This window comes from Narcine bancroftii, chromosome 10, assembly GCF_036971445.1.
Source record: "Narcine bancroftii isolate sNarBan1 chromosome 10, sNarBan1.hap1, whole genome shotgun sequence".
Taxonomy (NCBI): domain Eukaryota; kingdom Metazoa; phylum Chordata; class Chondrichthyes; order Torpediniformes; family Narcinidae; genus Narcine; species Narcine bancroftii.
In genome coordinates this window covers 36,057,332-36,078,861 of record NC_091478.1, presented here as the reverse complement: position 1 = coordinate 36,078,861, position 21,530 = coordinate 36,057,332, and the positions used below count along the sequence as shown (strand labels likewise).

Sequence of the window (21,530 nt, the reverse complement as noted above, 5' to 3'; positions counted from 1 at the left end):
TATGGTGGGAGGTTGGACACACTTGGGCTATTTTCTCTGGAGAATTGGTGGCTGAGGGGAGGTCTTTTTGGAAGTTTATAAAATTATGAAGCATGATTCAGATAGAGAGTCAGAATCTTTTCTCCCCAGGGTCAAAATGTCAAATAGTAGAGGGCATACATCAAAGGTGAGAGAGAGAGGGCAACATTTAAAGGAGATGTGTGGGGCAGTTTTTTTATACAGGCACCTGGATCCACTTCCAGGGGTAGTAGTGAGAGAAGATATGAGGTGGTATTTAACAGGGCTTTGGATTGACATATGAATCTGCAGGGAATGGAGATATAGGTATCATGTGAAAGCAGAAGTAACTTGGTATATTTGGAATTGGTATTTGTGCCCACATTGTGGGCTGAAGGACCAGTTTCTGTGCTGTAACGTTTCCTGTTCTCTGACACCACTTGGAAGGTAAGCTCCAGAAAGCAGCAAGCTTATAAAAGGTAACATTCAAGCCATTCTAACAGCATTCAACAAAAATGTGAAGATGTTTTAAGGCATAATCAGAGAGATTTTTTGCTTGGTCAGATCATTATTAAACGTGTGGAAAAATTCTGAAGGGCATTTTCACGCAAAATGAGTAAATACTGAAAATGCTTAGAAAGCCAGGCAGCACTGATGAAAGGAGAAACCATGAACATTCCAAGCCTACAATTCTTGGCAGATTTTCTGATTTCCAGCATCTGATTTTTTTTAAAATTACTTGATTCCCAGTGATAATATAGAGTTGGATATGGAGATATCTGAAAGGGGAGCAAGGGCAGGGGTTGTGGGTGGGGGGGGGGGGGGGGGGTGTGGAAAGAATAGAGGGATATGCTGATGGAGATGTATGTAGTATGGAGATGTATGTGAACACTAATATAACTGGGTTTGTGAGCTGTAAATGTGTGGGGCACACCATTACTTTGGAACTGTTAAATCTTGATATCATAGACTTAATCAAATCAAGCTGTGAAGAACTGCATTGGACAGCATAAGTGCTCACATGAAATGGTTGGACTTGGAAATGAACCTAATATTATTTCTTGTAGCCAACCATTCACACCGCCCAAACTCTGCACTGTTGTAGAAGAAGCCAAAAGTTATGCAGCCGAGCATGTGCTTCAGATCCTAGGTCTTCAGACAGAGGGCACTGAGCTACCAACTGCAGCTTTCACAGGTACGTGAAGGTCTGTACTGACAACTTCTCCTGCCACAAAATCTTTTCAGTGAGTTGGCACCTTCATAAAGAATGATTTATATGCGATCTGCACATTGTTTACAAAACCTGTTGTAGTTTTAAGAGAACCGGGGCCTCGAATGTTGATGCAGTACCATGATGCAATTGTTCAAGTCGCTGCCTTGTTGCTCCAGTGACCACTCAATCGGACTGTGTTGAGTTTCTTGGTTCTCCCCATCTCCTCCAGGTGCCCTGGTCACTTCCCATAGTCCCATAGTCCAAACAATGTGCAGAGTGGTAGGTTCAGTGACCTCTGTAAATGGTGAGTGATAAGAATCTGGGAAGAGTTGATGGGAATGTGAGGGTGTAGGGTTAGTACAAGTAAGTGAAGCTGGTGGTCCAAAGAGCTTGTTTCTGTGCCATCCAATTCAACAGGCAGCAATCAGCTGCATGGTAAAAACAACCAGCAGAGAGGGCACGGTCGATTGAAGCAAGCAGGCGGACCACTGTTGCACACTTCAGATTCCCTTACATAAAGGAAAATACATTGTCCATTCTGGCAGATCTGGATCAAAGGAGAGGGGTCCAGTGATCAGAGGCCTAAGGGAGGCATGGGAGGGAGAGCTCTGTAGATTTGGGCTTTGCAAGAGGCAGGTATTGGGTACATGAATGGCAATGCTGGCGGGACAGAGAACTTATGGTGCCTTGAACAGTAGAAGGGGCTGCTATATATCTGTAAACAGTGGAGAGGAGGGTAATCAGAGGGGATCTTTTAAGTAGCTTTGGAGTAGTTTGGAGATTTGAAATCCGAGTCAAAGAAAAGTCCTTTGAAAACCCATAGACAGTAGGAGTCAGGGTCTTGGAGGGAGGGATAGGGGAGTGGGGTCAGTTCTGAACTTTGGAGCTGAGGAGAGAGACACAACCAGGGGTAGATCGAAGCCTTGAAGGACGGTGCCCATTGATCTGGGCTTGAATGTAGAAATCAGGTTGAGGGCAGAGTAATGAGTGGCCAGCAGGGGGCGCCATATGGGGAGGGTTGATGGGGATCATCGGTGTGTGTGTGTGGATAACAACAGGCAGAATCTAACAAAATATTCAACAGCGATTCACCTGAGTCAGGTTCTTGGAATGGGTTATGATCTCTTCCAGGGGGTCCCCTTTAAGTCAAACTCCTGCAGAGAATGAACACTTTGGAAGATCAGTGGTTCTGAAAATACTCGACACTGATCATTTCCCAGACCAACAAGACCCAATCTTTTGTCAAATTTACACAGAATCATCCCATGACTTTCTTTTTTCATTTTTTATTGGTTTCTATAATAAATTTGGTAACAATGAATAAAAGGGAACTAAACTGAAAATACAATATCCCATATGTACATACATCAAGATAAAACTTCAAGCAGTATAAATTCGGTCCCCCTCCAAGCAGACAGAAAATACATCAAAAATATAATATATAAAAATTCCCACCTAACCTATTCTAATAAAATAAAACTATCCATAAAAAAAAACATCCGAGCAGCTTATCCTGAGGGTTACATACATTTTGTACATACAAAGATTCTATCTCATCTGGAAGAGTGAGTACATCTAATCACATTAAAAACATTTACATCAAATGAAAATAAGACATAAAAGGTCCCCATGTATCTTCAAATTTCACTGATGAATCAAATACGTGATATCTAATTTTTTTCTGAACTTAAACAGGACCTAATATGAGAGAACTGTTGAAACACAGAGTTTTTCCATTTGAATAAGACGGCTCTTCTGGCCAACAGCGTAGAGAAGGCCACAGCCCGTGCGCAGGTGCAGAAAAAACTCTCTATGTCTGGTTTAATAACCCCGCCAAAAGAGCAGTTTCTGGTTTGGGACTCCCATGACTTTCCATGCATGTTGGATGCAGCCAGTGGCGAGAATGAACTGTGTCCAGCAGTGTCCGATCAAATTTCCAGACTCACATGCTTTATCCGAAAAGAGAGACCTTCCACCCCAGAGTCAGGTGTTCTTTTCAGTCAGTCACGAGGCCACAGCTTTTGTGCTCCCGTTAGTGGAGGATTTAATTCCTCGAAAATCAAGCCATTTTCCCATGTGAGTTCAGGTATAGCTCAGCCAGTTACAGAGCAGCCCCTCCTGTGCACTTCCATGCAACAAGTCCCATCAGCCAAGGAAGGACTCTCCTCTTCACCAGCTAGAGCTTGACATGTTCCCAAAGTCTGGAAAAGCCTGATCTAGAGTAGAATCCTTAAAATAACCAAAGGCTTCCTACTTGCAGGTTACTGGCAGAACAAAGTTTTGGCAGCTCAAAGTTTCCACAGGGTACAGGCCCTTCCTCATTGCTGGTCTGATACCAAAGGTGCCAGTCACAATGTTCAGTTGTTACTCACTGTGATGGACACTCTGTTGCTTGAAAATACAGAAACACATTGAGGGGCTGGAGTCAGATGCTGTAACACTAACCAACGAGGTTAATACATCCACCACCCCTCCTCACCCCAATGTCATGGCAGTTCATGCAATGGAAATTCACCCAACAGAATTCACAAATCACTGCCAAAAAAAATTTAAAAAATCGGGCATATGGAATAAAAATTCACCCTTCTGAGATTTATGTGAAAATGTAGATAAGCATTTTTTTCCACTCTCACTTCTTGGTGTATGGGTAGATGACTTGATTTTGCATTACTGAAAGCTGCCATATAGACAGATTTCTCCTTAAAACAAGGGCTGCTTGCAGATCTCTACAGTTAAAGCATATCACAAGGAGTCATCTCAACAAGTGCTGTACCATCAGTTACAATTTGCAGAATAGCTGAAAGCACAGGTTAAAAACTGAGGGCGGGGATTTTCAGACCTTACTGCCCACCACCAAGTGCATGTGCTCAGAAATGTGTTTACTCTTGGGTATAGAAGAGAATTTCCTACCTGGTAGTTAATAATCCAACGGGGAAGTAGTGAAGTAAATATGCAATGTTGGAGAAACTCAGCAAGCAAAGATAAAGAATCATAACCAATTTTTCAGGCTTGAAACCCTTCATCACGAGTAGTGCAAATTGGCTGCTATGAGATAGCAAGGCAACTTCATTATAAATAAAACAAGGAATATAGATACAGGTAACAAAAAAAGGAGGGAAAAGAAACATTAATAGAGAAATAAAGCTTGTATACTCCTAAAGTTTAATTTGCTATCTCAAGCTTGTAACTGGCACTCAAGGTAATGATTGCTTTGCCTCTTCTTTCAGGCAGACCTCTGTGTATGCCTGTCTCCTACTTGGCTTCAACAACTGATCTCCCATTCCCATATTATGCTACAGGATACGCTTTAACTGGCACGGCAGCCAACCTGGCAGCTACACAGCTGAAACAAGCCGTTGCCCTGGGCCAGGACCTAGCCACATATGCAACTTACGACAGTTATCCAGCATTTGCGGTACCTGCTCGCGGGGACACCTATGGAACGTTCTGAAAGGAAAACGAGCACCGACGAACAACATCGCCAACACACTTTAACAGCAGCTGGAGAAATGCCTATTTTAAATTAACAGGCAAATATAGGAACAGATTTATTGAATTATTCAGATTGATTCCAATGACCCAAATATAGGAATAGATTAATAGAATTATTCACATTGATTCCAATGATCAGGAGGATGTGATTTCGATAATAGCTAGAATTTAATTACCATAGATTGTAAGTCTATTCAGCTACTATACAGGTATACCCCGCTTTACAAATACTCATTTACAAAAATTTGCTTTTACGAAGAAAGCAGTGTTTTATTTTATGAAAGGACTTGAATGGGTTTTTGCTTTTACGAAAATAGCCTCCTTTAGTAGTGAATAGGTCTTTGCTTTATGCCATTTCAGCTAACAAAAGGTTTCCTAGGAACGCTCTAGTTTCGTAATGTGGAGTATACCTGTACATATGTATATATACATTAAAGAAGTATCTTAAGTTAAGAGAACTTTTAAAATAAAGCAAAAAAAAAGCTATATAGCCCTTAAATATTTTTATATTTCTCAGGTATAATCTGGCCCTTATGTTTACATTGTACTTCATACTTTTGCCATAGATGCTACTTGGATATGAGAAGAATATTAAAATGTATCATGTGCAACTCTTGACGGTATATGTGGTTAAATAGTATCCAATGTTGGACTCTATATTTACTGATGGAGTTCATGTTTACTAAATTTCAACACATCCTTGAGGTTGCCTTGTGCCAATAATGAACTTCTGCCAAAGTTTAATCTAACTGCAGTGCCAAAATAAAAGTTCTGATATTACCAGATGTCATGGAAAACATTAATATGTCCAAGTACAAAGTCAGTTATAACTTTCAGACATAAATGACAAGGAGAAAACCTTTTTTAAAAAAAATAGCTTAAACATTACAGCTGCTAATATATTGTTATCCAATTAAATTAAAGACTAAGTTGACCTGTCTTCAGTATTTACCATTTCCTTTTCTCTGTTGCTTTGGCTGTTTCTTTCATTTTATAATGGAACAAAACTATGCTCTATTGTGTTTCGAACAGCGTTGATATTGTACTTTGGCTTGGTAAGGTATTCAGCAGGGTGCCAAAGCAGCAAACAGTGATAACAGTATTAAACGATGCCCTTGGAGCGTTCAGAAACTATTTTTGTACCAGATGTCAAAATATCAATGTTTGTACAGAATGTAACATTTTCTCACAGATATTGAAATCACCATTACAGAAAATTACCAATCATTATAGAAACTGTTATCAGAAGAAAATTACTAACTAATAATATATATACATATATAAATTGGCACCACAGAATTATATCAATACTACTTCATCCGTTTAAATATAAGTTATAAAAGGAATATTGTAAAGCCAAAGTGTGTTTCATTGCATTTTAATTTCTTTGTCCAGTTAACAAAGCTTTGTAAAATATGTCTTAATTAATTATCAGTACATGTGACATGCATAATTAAAGATATCTTCAATATTGATGGTGTTTTTGATAACTGTTTTAAATGAAGACATTTTACTTGTTAGGTTACATATTTGGACAGTATCATTTGACATTATTTTCCATCATTCAGTCAGAAGGCTGAGGCCATTTGAGTTCATTTAACAGCCCAATACAAGCCTAGTGTTGTATTTCATACACTGGTTCTCAACTTACTGCTGAGCAACAAAGATAACTTGTTACAACACACTTGGTTCTTCAGTCTGAATGCTTTCAAAAATAAGACAAGAACTGAGGCAGCCAGGAATATGGCATGAATCCTTGCCATTTTGAGGGAATTTGGCATTTCCTCCTTGCAGTGATGGAGGATGAGGTGTGACCAGTGGTGGATTAACTACCACCCAGGCCCTTAGACTGAGCTTTAGTAAGGCTCCCCCTGACCTTGCCCCTCACCCCACCCATCACTGAATAGAATAAAGTGATGTTAAGTTACGTTAAATAACTCTGGGGGTCAATGGGACTATCCAAGGGGTTGAAAAATGCTAGGGGGGGGTCAAAAGGAGGGGGGGGAAAGTGTCGATAAATGCCATGGAGTCAAATGAATATTTGGGGTTGACAGAAGTGTAGAGCCCAAGGTCCCCGCTCCTGCCTGGGGGGGAGTCCAAGATCCCCACTCCTGCCGGGCTCCCCTCCCTTCTGTGCCCCTAGACTTAAGCCTACTCAGCTTAATGGTTAATCTGCCACCTGGTGTGACCTGATAGAGGTGTACAGGATGATGAGAGACACTGATCGTGTCGATGGCCACAGGCTTTTCCCCCAAGGCTGAAATGGCAAACACAAGGGGACATCGTTTTATGGTGCTTGAAAGTAAATACAGGGGGATATAAGTGGCGAGTTTTTTCACACAGAGTGGTGGGCGCATGTGTGCAGACAGCAACCTTTAGCATATCCAATAGGTGGGCATAAAGGAGGCTATAGGATCTGGGGAATCTGTCAATAAATGGAGCAGCCACGGCCAGTCCCGGCTGCAGACCCGAGTTCCACGTCAGAGTACTAAACAGCAATGGGGTTCACCCAGCCTGCCCATCACCGACCCTCACATGCAGCCTCTCCACACTGAGACATAGGGTCACATCACTGGATGTATCCTGGCACAGGAGCACTATGGTAATATTGTAACATATAATGTTATCCTCACCCCTTTTAGCAATGATCACGCTCTGCCCTGGGAACGTATTCCGAACATTATGTGTGCTGCACTCCATGGTGGAAGAGTGCGCGAGCATGTTCTGTGCCACAATTCAAAGGGAGATTCTTTCCTCTCAGCTCCAGCATTGAACCTTTAGCTGCCTTGTCACAGTTGCCCCTAAACCCCTCTGATCATTGAACTCCTTTCAAATGCCACAAACAATCATTCACCCCTTGGGATTTGATTTGCTCACATTATAGATATTGTTGGCAAGACTTATTGCTTGTCCCTGACAGACATCAGACATGAGTAGACTCTTAAGTGCAGTTAAGTCAACACCATTGCATCGACCGGTTAAGGATGGAAGATTTCCTTGACTGAAGAGAATTAAGGAAACATTTTTTTTAACAACAAATCACTAGCTTCATTAGGGATATCAGATATTTAATCCAAATTTATTTCATTGCAAATGCTCCATTCCCAGATATCATAGTGAGATTCAAACGTCTCTGAATCAATTATCCAGTGAAGAGAGCAACAGAGGTAATATTTCAAATCAATGACCTTTCAGTGTTTACGTTATGTTACGTTCTCTGCTTCAATTTTATTGACCCCGGCATATGCCTGACAACCAGCCTCAGTTGACCTGTAACTGAATAGATCAAAGTCATGGCTTCAGTCCCAACACACACACATTTGTCTTCCAGATAATTAGAATAACTACCTTCCCACATCACTCATAGGTTGAAGCAGTTTCCAGTCTTAGTCAATGCCATGCTCAGAATCTGGCATTGGTATCGTATTCAACCGAGTGTCTGTCCACTTTCTCCGTAACCTTAGATCCCACTACACCTTGTTTCTTTTACTGCTCAAATTCAATGTCTTTTCTTAATTTCCAGACTCTTTTATCGTCCTTAGTTATCCTCCTTACCTTTATCCTCCGTAAAGTCAGTCGTTCATGACTTACTTCTGCTCAAAGTGCTGCCCACCCAAAACTCCGCCTGACCTTAGATCATTCAACTTAGATTTTCTTTGTCTCTCTTTAAATCATTGCAACTTCCCCGCACCCCCACCCCCAAACACACCATTTGCTGATTTCTGTCCACTGCCCTTCCAATTCTGGTCTGCTTCTGGAAACCCTCTGCTCCGCTTCTGGAAACTCTCTGCTCCGTCTCCCTTAAGAATCGCCATAAACCTTGATCTTGGCCATGATTAAGATGTTTACAGAAATGTTTTAAATTGTCTTGTTTTGTTCTCTGAAGCATTTTGTGGCATTTTATAATATTATCAGGGTGCATGCAAATGAAAATTGAGAGCTTTCTAAAAAGCAATTGATTTTTATGTAGAATATACAGTCATTGTTCATACGGGGATAAAACAATGCAGAATCAATGTACCACTATGGTTAAATTATGACCATTAATACTAACTTTTTAAATCCTTTAATAGGGAACAGGTCTGAAGCTTTCTGAGTAAAATTCATGCTGAATCCATTCAATCAATTCCAGCTACTTTTTGTGCATGGTTTTTTACTAGTTAAAATTATATTGTCTCAGCGAATTCATCTTTCTAAAATAAATCCCCCATTTTCAGATTTGTCCAACAACCAATACTGAGCAAAATGACCCAAATTTTCCATTTATGATTAAAAATGTCATAATTTATTGATTACAAGAGGTCAAGACACAGGATCTCAGCCTTGGAAATTTCTATTTATTTTCCGATATTTCCAATTTGCAAATCTGAATGATTAATTTGAATTAACTGAAAAATTAATCAAATAAATCCTGTTTCTATATGAAATACATTTGGTCAAATATGTAAGAGTGTACATGGCATGGTTTGGTTATTGATTGACAAAATGAAATGACTTGACAATAATCTAAAATGGTTGTCATGGCTATGTCATTCGTGTAAAAAGTCTACACAAGAGATTGCAGATGCGGGAATCTAGAGAAAAAAAATAAGCTGATGGAGGAGCTTAGCAGGTCAGGCAGCATCCATAGAAGGAAGTGACAGATCCTTTAAGTCCCTGGATACTGCCTGACTGGCTAGGTTGTTTGTTGCTCATGCTTATCAGGTGCTTGCGAGGACAGAAGGATTCAGCTCATGTAAATGGATTGATAGCACCAATCAACAATTTTTTTTCTAAAATGTTTGCTTCGTGAAAAAAAAGGGGATTGTGATAGACAACTTCAAGCTGAACACCAAGATAATTTAGGAAGTTGGAGAAACATTAAATTATTTTTTATTGAATTTACCATGTTTAATGGCATATTGCATTAGTTCAACTGGCCTAAAAAGTGTTTTGCTGCAGATTTTCAGGATCTTATGCCTGTCGTGTCAGTGTCCAACAATAGTTTGTCAGCATTGATGGATTCCAGTTCCCCTGACACCGCTTTTCTATGCCCTGGTGAAATCTTTCACTATGTTTGTCACTGACTGCACCAAGATCAGCAGGGAAGAAGTCCAAGTGCAAATGCAGAAAATTAATTTTCAATGGCATGTTGAATTTCATGGTTTTGTCTGCATGAAGTGGACTTAAAATATGGCACAAAATCACAAAAATAAGTTATATCTTAAAAAACAGTATGTGACAGGAAAGTTTGAAGATGATTTATGTGAGTAGCAGCCCAAAATCCATAAAATACATGCAAAAGTGTTCAGAAAGCAAAATCTTTGTTGTTCAGTGAGTTAATCAGATCAATTTTTTTGCATTCCTTCTTCCATCCAAAAGTAAGGTTAACTTTTCAATGGGCTGCTCAATTGAAATCTCTTCCGTTGGCTATCTTTGAGTACTTAGTTCAGTAAAAACAATGCACAACTTTGAAATGAGCACACAACAAATGTGTTTAAACTCTTCCGGTACGTGCCAATGTTTTAACATCAGTAATTGTCACATAGTCTTGAAATGTGGAGTAATAAAGCTATTTATCAGGAACTCGTGTCTGTAATATTAAAGCTAATCACAACAGCTTTGGGGAATAAATGTAGAAAATAATTATTGAAATTTGGCAATAGTCTCGTTTAGAGGCAAAGAACAAACTTTCTTCTATAATATGATTTAAGCTGATCAAGAAAATAATGATTAAAAATTCTTAATAATTATTTGATGTGAATTAGGTAACCTAGGCCAAATGCAACTAAATGTATTCCATTTACCCACAACCCTGCCCAGAAGTATTATTCATCTAAAATATTCCTTATGAAAAGTTCAATGACTTGTTTCTGTTTGATATAATAGTGTTTTATAACCTGTTCAGTTCTCCTCATTAAAGTGTTTTTGATCTAAACCCACATTATGGAAAAGACCAATATTTTCTCACCATCTGGTGATATATGTGCAATCTTCTACGAATTACGAAATTCACAATTTTGTTGTGATGTTAGTGACCCCAAATATTACTTCTGTCCCAGCAATAATTAACGTGACAATCACTATCTATTTACCCAAGCCGGCAGAATTCTTTTTAAATTAACCGCCTTCCTCCATTACAAACAGGAGTCATGAGAAAAATGTGTTGAAATTTCTGAATTGTGAGACAGAATCGTGACAGTGTGTTTAAGAATTTCAGTTTTTCACCTGAAAGGATGAGGAAGAGCCTTTATAAGGAGTGAAGATTGGCCGGAAAATTTGTAATGTCTTAAAATGGCCAAAATGGTTGATTTGGTATGTCCCAAGCTCCACAGAGTATGGGATGTGCCAGGCTACTGTGATGTTGCTGTGACCTTTCAGCCCTTTGCTCCAGTACAGCCTAAAAACAAAGCAAACACAGTTAGAAAATCCAAACAGATCCTCCTTGTGAGGCAATATCAAACCACTAAAATTCCTTGATCAACATTTACAAGTAGGAGCAGGAGTGGGCCACAGTCCACCTTGAAACTGCTCCATCATTCGATAGGATCAAGGCTGATCTGATTGCTGGCCTCATCTCTCACCCTGATTTCCCCTGTACTCCAAATATCTATTCACCTGGACTTGAACGTATTTCATGGGTTAGCCTCTTGCCATTCACTGTGGAGTGAAATTCTGAGGATTCACAATCCCCTAAGGGAATACGCACTCAAGACTCACCCTAACTTTAAACATCTTGAGTCAATTTCCTTCAAGTTCTAGTTTCTCCTGCCAGGAAAAACAGCCTCCCAGCATCTGCTAGGCTTATTTCTTTCAAAGAGAAAACGTAACATGGTTAATGCACAAACGAAAAACTGAAGGAGGTTGACAGCGACACTGAGAAGTGAAATTCAGAGTGATTAAAGGCTATTTTGATGTCAAAGCCCTTGAGGAAAGGTATGAGAAGCAGGCGACAGGCCAAGGGATCAGACAATGCCATGTCATTGGCTTGATAATGTTCATATGCACCAAAAAGGCAGCTCAACTTTAAACAAATTTGACAAAAATTTTAAAAATAATTAACGTAGTAATTGAATTAAAAAGAGACAATAAATACAAAAAGGATAAGATCTATTGTTTTCATAGTGGAAAAATAGTTACTTAACAACACTGCATTCAATCCTTTTGTGGCATCAGGGCGACCCCTGATTAGTGTAACCAGGGAACATTCGAGAGCCTCATAATTGTTGGTTAGAAACTGTTCTTAACCTTGAGGTGCTGGGGGTTTTTTTTAATGGAACCTTGATTTCCTCATCGGCAGATCCCAGTCAGTTTGGATTAGCCACATCGGCAAAGGATCACCCCCTCTTGGTTCAAGAACAGTTTCATTCTAAAGGTTTTGAGACTCCTGAACCTCCCCTTGCTACACATCAACAAGACTGACCGTTGGCACTGTTTTTGCATGAGGATAACAGTGAATATTTACTCTCTTATTTGATGTATTTATTGTCTTTTTAAAAATTCAATTGTTTACTTTTTTTACAAAGTGCCTGCTTGACTGCAAGTAAAATTTCAGTGCATATGTACAGTTAACAATGTATATGATAATGAACCCATGATCAGAACATAAGAAATAGGAGCAGGGGTCGGCCATCCGGCCCAACCAGCCATCTCCACCATTCGATGAGATCATGGCAGATCTGATGATAGGCTCATCTTCACCCAACTCTCTAATCTTCTGGACCCTGTACCAATTTGGATGTTCCTCAGAGATTACCATCTTTTTGGCTCCGCTTCTTAATTTGGTCCCAAGCTCCTCAAATCCCCTCAGCAGAAAGTCTTTCCTGGTTCTTCCTACGTGGTTGTTACCCACGTGGACCATGACAACTGGATCTTTCCCCTCCCACTGCAAATTCCACTGCAGGTCAGATAAAATGTCCCAAATCTAGAACCAGCCAAGCAACACAGCCTTCTCGATGCACTATCCCTGTGACAGAACACTTTGTCTATTGCCCTAACGATACTATCCCGAATTACCACTACATTCATCTTTTCTTCCCCTCTTGCATGAATTATTCTTCATAAAGCCGTGTTGTCTCCCTCTAATTAAGTGAAATGTTAAATGTGCTCTACAATACCTTTCTTGACAGTCAGTGCAGTACTACGAGGAGTAGCACCATTGTCAATGTTAACTTTCAAATGGAAGATCCCAGCTTTCCACTTGAACGTTTTAGTGACATGACCGTGGGGAGGAGGAGAGGAATTATTTCTGGAAGCCAAACCAGTATCTCTTCTCAATTGAGATCACAAAACAGATGATGTTTGTGGGGAACACCTGTGCTCACAATGACTGCCACATTTGAGCCTTGACTTTACGCTGAGTAGCACTTCAATAGCCGTGGAAGTGTTTTGAGCATCTCAAAGTCAGGGAAGAAATAGAGAAATAAAAGCTTTCTCATTTTTTTTTCACTCTGAGTAGGATGAGTGGCATATTTACTCACATGAGAGTTTTTTTTAGTTGTAAACAAGAGAGTGAATTAAAAAAAAACAAAATAGGTCAGAAAGAAACATTTCCCATGAGAGTAATATTCAACTAAGTTCTGATTGGCCTGACACAAGCTGAGATTGTGGGCTGATTCGGACATTCAAAGAGTCTGACCCTCATTTTACCAAGTAATAGATTTTTACAGCATGAAACAGGGCCTTTGACCCATTGTCTCTGCCAACCAAGTTGTTTACCAAGCTAGTTCCATTTGTACATTTGGGCTTTATCCTTCTAAACCTTTCCCATCCAAGTACCTGTCTAAATCTTTTTTAAATGTTATCATTGTACCTGGCTCTACCACTTCATCAGATGGCTCTTTCCGTTACTTCCCACCCCCTCTGTGAGAAAAGGGCTTTTTAACTCCCTATTAGATCACCTTAAATTTTAGATTCCCCTACCCTGGGAAAACAATTCTGACCAACTACCTCATCTACGACCTTCATGATTTTATAACCCCCTATAAGATCCCCCTTTGTAATTCACGACAGACAATTCTGGCAGACAGTTTTTTGAACATGAATCTTCCCTCCTAAAAAAGAAACCATTATGGGTCTGCAAATATTAAAATGTTCTTAAAGCAGGCGAAAAAGGAAATAATTATTTTTTTCCCATCAACATCAATTGGTAGATATGTCAGATCTCCAGAATTTAATGCAAAGATTCTGAATAATTTACAGAATGTTTTCATCTGAAAGGAATTAACTAGGATAGAGAGGGAAAGTTATTTGATCTGCAGCAGGTTCTTCAGTGGTACAGAGAGATATTGGAATGATTTCATGGTAAACCTTCCACATATTCTCAGTACCCAGGATGACACCCTCCTGAAAGCAACTATGCATGAAACATTTTAAAAATCCTACATTGGTAATCAAGTGTTTTTCAGGTGTCTTCCCTCTTTTTAATCACCTTGACTGTTCTGTGACTTCCAGGACATTCCACATTTTCAAATGACTTTTTCAAAAATTGCTTTTTGACAATTTCTTTTTACTCCTATGTCATAACTTAAGATGGAGTAGAAACTAGTTGGGACTTCAGAGCTCCTGAGTTGGTGCATGGAAGTGGGGAGAAGCATTTTAGAAAATGCTTCAGACGTGGAGCGCTCAAGCAATGAAATCCACCTCCCCCCCCACCCCCCCCCGCTACCAGTGCCGATGCACGTTGATTTAACAAAGGTTGGAGAATCCTTAAACCTAAACTCTGTGTGGTGTGTACCCAACAAAGTTGGCCATGAAGCCACACCTCGGATAATTTCCCATGGGCATGAAAGCTTGATGCAGAATACTGAACTATGATTCAAATGCCTGAATGCCAATCTATTTAACTGACAGATCTGTTGGCAGCTCTTGCAATGCTGCAAGAACCCACTTTGTCAGGGTGTTGCAGCCGAGTGAAGTCCGATCATAATAACAATGTACCTCGTCACATGGTGTGGACTTCCTCGGCCTCCGGAGGTTGCACTGCCGAGTGAGTGATTGATCGCTTGCGACAGTTGTCACACGCTGTGAAAACCACACCCTGTTTTAAGTAACCAATCGATAAGAAGACGCACAAGCAGATTCTTGTGTCCTCGAGTACAAGCCACTGGCAGAGCCAAAATTATTTTTGCTCCAAATAAACTATATTTTTTGAGCTTTTAAGGAAAAGCAGCTAAAATATGAAGTTGGAGTTGATGTAACTGAATGGCTGAAATGAGTTGTGGATTACTTTCCTCAGAGACACACGCCCAAACACATTTTGCTTCAGTTCTTATTTTGAAAATTACAAAGATATGAGCAAAGTGAAATTGAAAGAATCCCTTGACTTAACAAGCTGTGTTTTAAAAAAGTCAGAAGGGCAATTGTCTGGGAACATCTCAGATCATAGAGAGAGGATCAGATATGCAAATAATACTGAGGTGCAAATCTCCCTTCACATTCACAAGAACAAATCTATCCTGTCACTAACACATGCATCACTGATTGTCACTTTGTATCATTTGACAACCTCCTCACAATCAGCTGTACAAAGACCTGCCTGTCCAAAACAAATTTGCATTGAACTGCAGTCAGGATCGATAGAGGAGGGCATTAGGGTAACCATGTGGGGCGTCTGACATGGCAGCCGAAAGCAGCTTTTTATTGCATGGAGAGTCATTAGCATGTGTCAAGCTGGACACTAGTGACGCTTGACGCACGCTAGAGATGCGGGCGGGGGCGGGTCTGAGGGTGACCGATGGCCACGTGCATATCGGGGCACAGCACCTCGCGGGGGGGTCCATGCCCACGGATGCCCCCTCCCCACCTTGGCACCAATCATGACTGGAGTTTCCTTTGCTTGATGCAAAGTCAATGTTAACTTTGTGGAATTTTACATGTCCCTCCCAAGACACTAAACTGATGAATGGCAACGTAAATGAACATTTTTGACAAATAGCCATTCTGATTAAGAACAGGCAAGTTCCCTTGAAAGCTCCAGAAGCTCAAATCTCAATACTGCTGCTGCTTCAGGTTGTCAGCTGTCAGCAGGCTAACTCGTGAGCTGGGAGAAACACACAAATGAGATTTGAAAGATTTGCTTACTTGAAAAATCTACAAAGACCCACACTGACTCATTTAAAGCATAACCCTCAGATGCCTGCTGTTAAAAGAAGCCTGCGATCAATACCAGTTAGAACATCAGAAGCACGGAAAGAACAGCAGAACAAACTGGGAATGGGTAGGCGGAGTTCAAAACGGTCAATATGATATTTTTTTATTGAAGCTTTTAGTGAAGTGATTCACAGGGTTGACATTGAATTAGAGGACATCTACATGAGGCGGTGTCTTAAAAAAAGCAATGCCCTCTTCACTCTGCTACCATTGGGGAGGTGGTACTGAAGCCTAAAGATAAGCACTCAATGGCACAGGCACAGCTTCTTCCCTGCTGCCATCCCATTCTTTGAATGATCAATGAATCAAAGACCCTCCCTTACTTTTTGTGCACTACTGTTTAAATTTTTTAAAATATATTTGTGTTGCATTATTTGAATGCCTTCAATATGGTAATGCCGCAAAACACCAAATTTTGTGACTTGTTAATGACAATAAATTCTAATTCTGAATTAGGATATTTGTTTGGCTGATGGTACTGTATTTGTGGATGAGCAAATAATGAAGTGGGAGTTCACATCTGTGGATAAGCAAGTAGTGAATTAGGATTCCACGCTCATGGGGAGGAATCATGGATTAGGATTTCACACCATGAGTAAGGATCTAAAGATTTGGGATTTCTTCACCGATTGATGAGGAATTTGTCACTTGTGATTCCATACAAGTGGGTGAGGAACAAGAGATTTGGGATTCCACGCACATGAGAGTAAAATCATGGATGAAGATTGCACATGTGTTGCCCGTGATTTGGGACTCAACACTTGTGGGAGATGAACAAGGATATATAAAAGATTAGAGCCTTGCATTTCCACACCCATGGGTGAGGTTCTAGAGACACAGGATTCTATATTCGTGGACTGGGATTACCCTTGTGCTCCAGGAAGATGAGCAATAAAGACCATGATTTTGGAAGGCCTCAGTGACTTCGATGTTTCACTGCAAATGTTCTTCATTTAAAGGTTCATTCATAATCAAGTCAAATCCTTCATCTTTGGACCATCATTGAATTTGCCATTTGAAAACTTTGTCTGCCCTTAATATTCTTTCCCCTCCTTCAAAATCCCCTCACCCTTTGGCCAAAATATTATGTTCTCACATTTTCAGAATTCTCACGATCAAGCCTGCTTTTATTTTCTGGGTATGTAGCCAAATCTTTCCACTATTTAGAGATTTTCTTTCTTTGTCTAAAGGTTTTTGCTTGACAGAAAGTTCATTAATTATGTGGAAAACTTTGGAAAGTGTGTGAAAATATCCGGTTATATTGACAGCGTGGATGCCATCTATAACAAACGCCAAGCTTACCGAGTTTCCCAAGAAGCATCATTATACATGACAATCCAATCGTCAGTCACATTGTCATATTTCTCTACCGTCAGAAACGTTCCACCTGCCTAAAATAGATGCAAGATGACACAGATATTAAAAAAATACTAATGAAAGAGACCAATGTATTTGTCTGACTAAATGAATGTGCTTTGAAATCAATTTGACATTTAAATCTACCTGAGTGTGAAATTCTAATCATTCATGTTCCCATCCCAGATCGTGTTCATTTTCAGTTTGCAACTGATGATTTATCAGCTAACATGTCCAAATGTCCCTTTTATTCCTTCTCTAAATTTACCATGGTAACATGCCCTTCCATCGCACTAGTTAATCCTGCCTGGGTACAAGGGGCAGCTCTAACAATAATTGCCAAAACACACAGCGATTAAAGCTTAAGCCCATCTTCTAGTTGAATGACATACCATGGAAGCCACCGAGTTCCTGGGATTCCCGCTAATAAATGTCACTTCTGCAACATCTCCCTGCAAAGGGGGAAATCACAGTGATGTGTACAATCAGAATTAACTACTGCATGAAAAATGCACAGATTTTACAAAACACCTCAGATAAATCTTGGAATGTAAAGCAAGCATGTTTGAAGCTGGAAATCAAGAGATGTCATCATGGAAATTAGCACAAATTGGCCAGAATTGGGGCTCCATATTTAAGCAGTTTCTTTTTCTACTGTTGTCAGACTTTTAAATGGCTCTCTCACTGGCAAAAAGCTAATACCTTTGCACTGTTTTGGTATCACACATTCAGATACACTACTCCCAAAACAAGTTCAATTGCTGAATCTTGGTACATTCAACAATAAACTTGAATGCTTGTGTACAAGCAAAGCCATATTACAAGTTGTACCTGACCTCCTCCTTAAGCGATATCTCATCTGGCCTCAAAAAGAGCAAAGAGCATGTATATGCCTTACCACAAGTTATATCATTATATAGTGAACTGAATTTAATTGTTCGTTGTCATATGTACGAGATAGTGTTAAACCTGGCTTCCATGTTCTCTGGTAAAATCAAGCTATCCTTGAATACAAAATAAAACTGTAGAATATATTGACTTAGGGAAGACAGTGCAAAGGTGACATGATTTACCAAAGAGGGGTCCATATAAGAGTCTAATGACAGCAGGTTAGAAACGGTCTTTGAATGTGGTGGTGTATGTTACCCAACCCAGGTGAAGTGGGGATGGGGGTGGGGAGGAGAGTGTGACTGGAGTGGGATGGGTCTTTTAAAATGTGGGCTGGTTTCCCGAGGCAGTGGGAAGTGTTGATGAAGTGAAGGTGGGATTGCATGATGCCCTGAGGTGCATTCACAATAGTCGACAGTTTCTTATGGTCTTTTTTTTTATAAATATAAATTTTATTTATTAATTTAGAACCACACAAATAAAGCACATAATAAAAAATAATTAAATTCAAGTACATGAGGTTTATAAAAAGAAGATGATAAAACCTCCCTATATACCACCCCCTCCCCCTTCTATCCCCCGACAAAGAAAGAAAAGAAAGTAAGAAAGGGACAAGAAATCCTTAACAGGGGTACCTGTTACTTAAAAGCTTCTTATATACTGAGTCCTTAAGGAACAAGGGAATGTCAGAGCCTCAATTAAATATTAACACCCATATTTTGTAAATAAGGACTCCATATCTTCCAAAATATTTTTGTCTCTTAAATTATAAATAATTTTCTCGTCGTATTTAAAAAATGTATTTAAATCAAATTATTCCCCATTATTTAAAAAGAATAAGAGATAACGTTTGGAAAGATGGAATACATTACCTATTACTTTAATAAACAGAGTAAATTGTTTTAAGATGAATGTTTTCTTAGAATACAATATCTTTCTCAATCAATTCCTATTCCAATTCCTCAAAAGTATATTTTTTTAATTTTAAAAAAATGTAAAGAATTAAATTCTTGTGTTAGGAAATTTTTCTGGAAAGATGGCAAGAGTTTCATTGGATAAATTAACTTGGAATTATGATTTTCTTGTGGGCTTGGGCAGATCAATTCCTGTACTAAGCTGTGATGCTCTTGGACAGGATAAATTCTATGGGGCACCTGTAAAAATTGGTAAGAAACATTGGGGTCATGCACAATTGTCTTTAGGCTTCTGAGGAAATAGAATTCCTAACCTATGTTCTTCCTGGTAAAACATCTGGCCTTCTAGTCATATCCCTAGGGATTTATTACTTGAGCAAAAATAAGCCCCATTGAGTCTGAGAGAGAGCTTCACAGAAAAGTTTAAGCCCTGTAACACATGCTTTGAACATACTTGGCTAATCCAATCGTCAGTCACATTGTTGCATAATTTATAATTTAACTTAGAGATTCAGCAAGGTGACAGGCCCTTCCAACCCACGAGCCTGCGCTGCTAAATAGACCCATGTGAACCTACTAACCCTGTAAATCTTTGGAATGTGGGAGGAAACGGAGCACCTGGCGAAAAACCATGCAGACATGGGGAGAACATACAAACTCCTTACAGAAATAGTTGTGCTATTTGCTACTCTATCGGTGCCACCCTTAATGGGAAAGGAAATGAGAATGACAATGTTAACTTGGACTGCAGCAGTTGAGGAAGACAGCTTGTCCTCCATGGCCTCAAGGACAACTGGGATGGCCAATAAAAGCTGGTTGGCCCAGTGACATCCAGGTTCCAAAAATTGATTCATTAATAAAAGTATTCATACTGTTGCACAGAATGCTATGACTCACCCTAACCCCTAATGCATGTCTCCGCTGTAATTCAGACATTTTAACATTACAGTAAAAGTCAAAAATTCCAGACTTCTCAGACATTGGGTCAGTCTGGATTTTCAGATTTTTCAGATTCTTGGAGGAATAAAAAAGAGATGAGCAGGTACATTTAGATCATTTATTCATTAGCAATATATATAGCATCCTTTATTTATCAAAATAAGCAGTTTTAAAGAAAGATAAAGTGGTCGCTTGTTGCTTCTGTGCATCTGGGGCACTTACGCATGCAGGCACACAAAATTTTAGAACTTTGAGAGTTTTCAAAAAGTCCAGATTCTCGAGTGGTCCAGATTTCTGGCATCTGGAGTTTGGACTTCTACTGTACAACTATTTGACTTCTATATTTCCTTTTTGAGATAGGGGATCATCCAAGTCATGGTCTAGGCCAGCTTTTCAGGCAACTGCCCCCCTTAATTTTCTTTGACATCCCTCCCAGTTATCCCCATAAAGGTTGTTAGGCCCAAACTCCTCCCTCAGTACCTGCCTAGGAACTGGGCCAGCAACACACAAACTGTGCTGACACTTTAAGGTGATTAAAGCCTATTATTGCAACTCTCTGTCTGATATGGTTGATTGGTCATACAATCTTCTCTCTCATACATGCCCAGTAACTGACAGCAACCTCACCCATCACTTCTCTTACCATTCAGCGCATCAGGGGAAATTTACCACAACCGGTCACGCCTCCAGGTCTTTGGATGTGGGAGAAAATTAGAGTACCCAGAATCATGATTGTGGTCACAATAGAATCTGAAAACTCCACACTGTAGCTGTCAATGTTAAGATCACGTTTCATTGCTGTGAAGGCTCTCTGTCACCTGATACCAGTGAACGTGGAGCGATGGAAGTAATAAATGAACAAAGCACAAGGTTTATTTTGGGCTTGAAATATTGCTATTAAATTGTGGTTGATAATTCAATTAAACTCACAAATAAATCCTTTGTGTTTAAAAAAAACTTGCATTTTGTGTATGTAAAATGGGAGAAAACTTTACACAGGTTTTCAAGCAGTTGCAAAATGCAGTTTCTAGGCTGAATGTCGCATTAAACCATTTTACAGCAGATAAGGACTAAGTTGAAAAGTAGGTTTCAATGCTCAGATCAAATCTCTCCCTTTATTCATAACCTTTAGTTACTTCAATTTATTTATAGCATGTGGGTGTCGGTGTAAATTCAGTGTTTCCAGTATTAAACCTATGACTATATCGCTCGCTACCACAACATGTTTTACAAATGTTCTGATGACACCACGGAAGTGGGTTGTATATAAAGGGGGGCAATGAGTCAGAATACAGGAGGGAGAATGAGAACTTGGCTGAATGGTGCACCAACAACAACCTCACACTCAATGTCACCAAAACCAAGGAGCTGATTCAGACTTTAAGATGGGAAAACCAGAGGTGTACGATCCAGTGATCACTGGGGGATCAGAGGCGGAGAGGGCGAGCAAATTTAAATTCCTGGGAGTCACTGTCTTGGAGGACCTTTCCTGGACCCAACACATTGATATCATTGTGAAGAAAACACGTCATCGCCTCCACTTCCTCAGGAGTTTGTGGAGGTTCGGTATGACATTGGAAAGGTTGGAAAACTTCTACAGA

General features: G+C 39.8%; 2 protein-coding genes across 7 annotated transcripts in view; one reads left to right on the top strand and one right to left on the bottom strand.

Moving 5' to 3' along the window:
* Positions 1-6,177, top strand: part of a1cf (apobec1 complementation factor) — a 49,473-nt gene extending 43,296 nt beyond the window's left edge. For 3 of the 5 annotated variants that reach the window (XM_069900677.1, XM_069900675.1, XM_069900674.1), the window contains exons 11-12: positions 1,065-1,192; positions 4,438-6,177. In XM_069900677.1, coding sequence (XP_069756778.1) covers positions 1,065-1,192; positions 4,438-4,661 — 352 coding nt within the window. In that variant the 3' untranslated portion in view covers positions 4,662-6,177. Of the gene's footprint in view, positions 1-1,064; positions 1,203-4,437 lie in introns of all 5 variants that reach the window. The other 2 variants (XM_069900676.1, XM_069900678.1) reach the window with 2 other exon arrangements.
* Positions 6,072-21,530, bottom strand: part of asah2 (N-acylsphingosine amidohydrolase 2) — a 77,615-nt gene continuing 62,156 nt past the window's right edge. For both annotated transcript variants that reach the window (XM_069900672.1, XM_069900673.1), the window contains 3 exons: positions 17,581-17,640; positions 17,135-17,223; positions 6,072-11,081 (listed from right to left, as the gene is read on the bottom strand). In XM_069900672.1, coding sequence (XP_069756773.1) covers positions 10,898-11,081; positions 17,135-17,223; positions 17,581-17,640 — 333 coding nt within the window. In that variant the 3' untranslated portion in view covers positions 6,072-10,897. The remainder of the gene's footprint in view (positions 11,082-17,134; positions 17,224-17,580; positions 17,641-21,530) is intronic.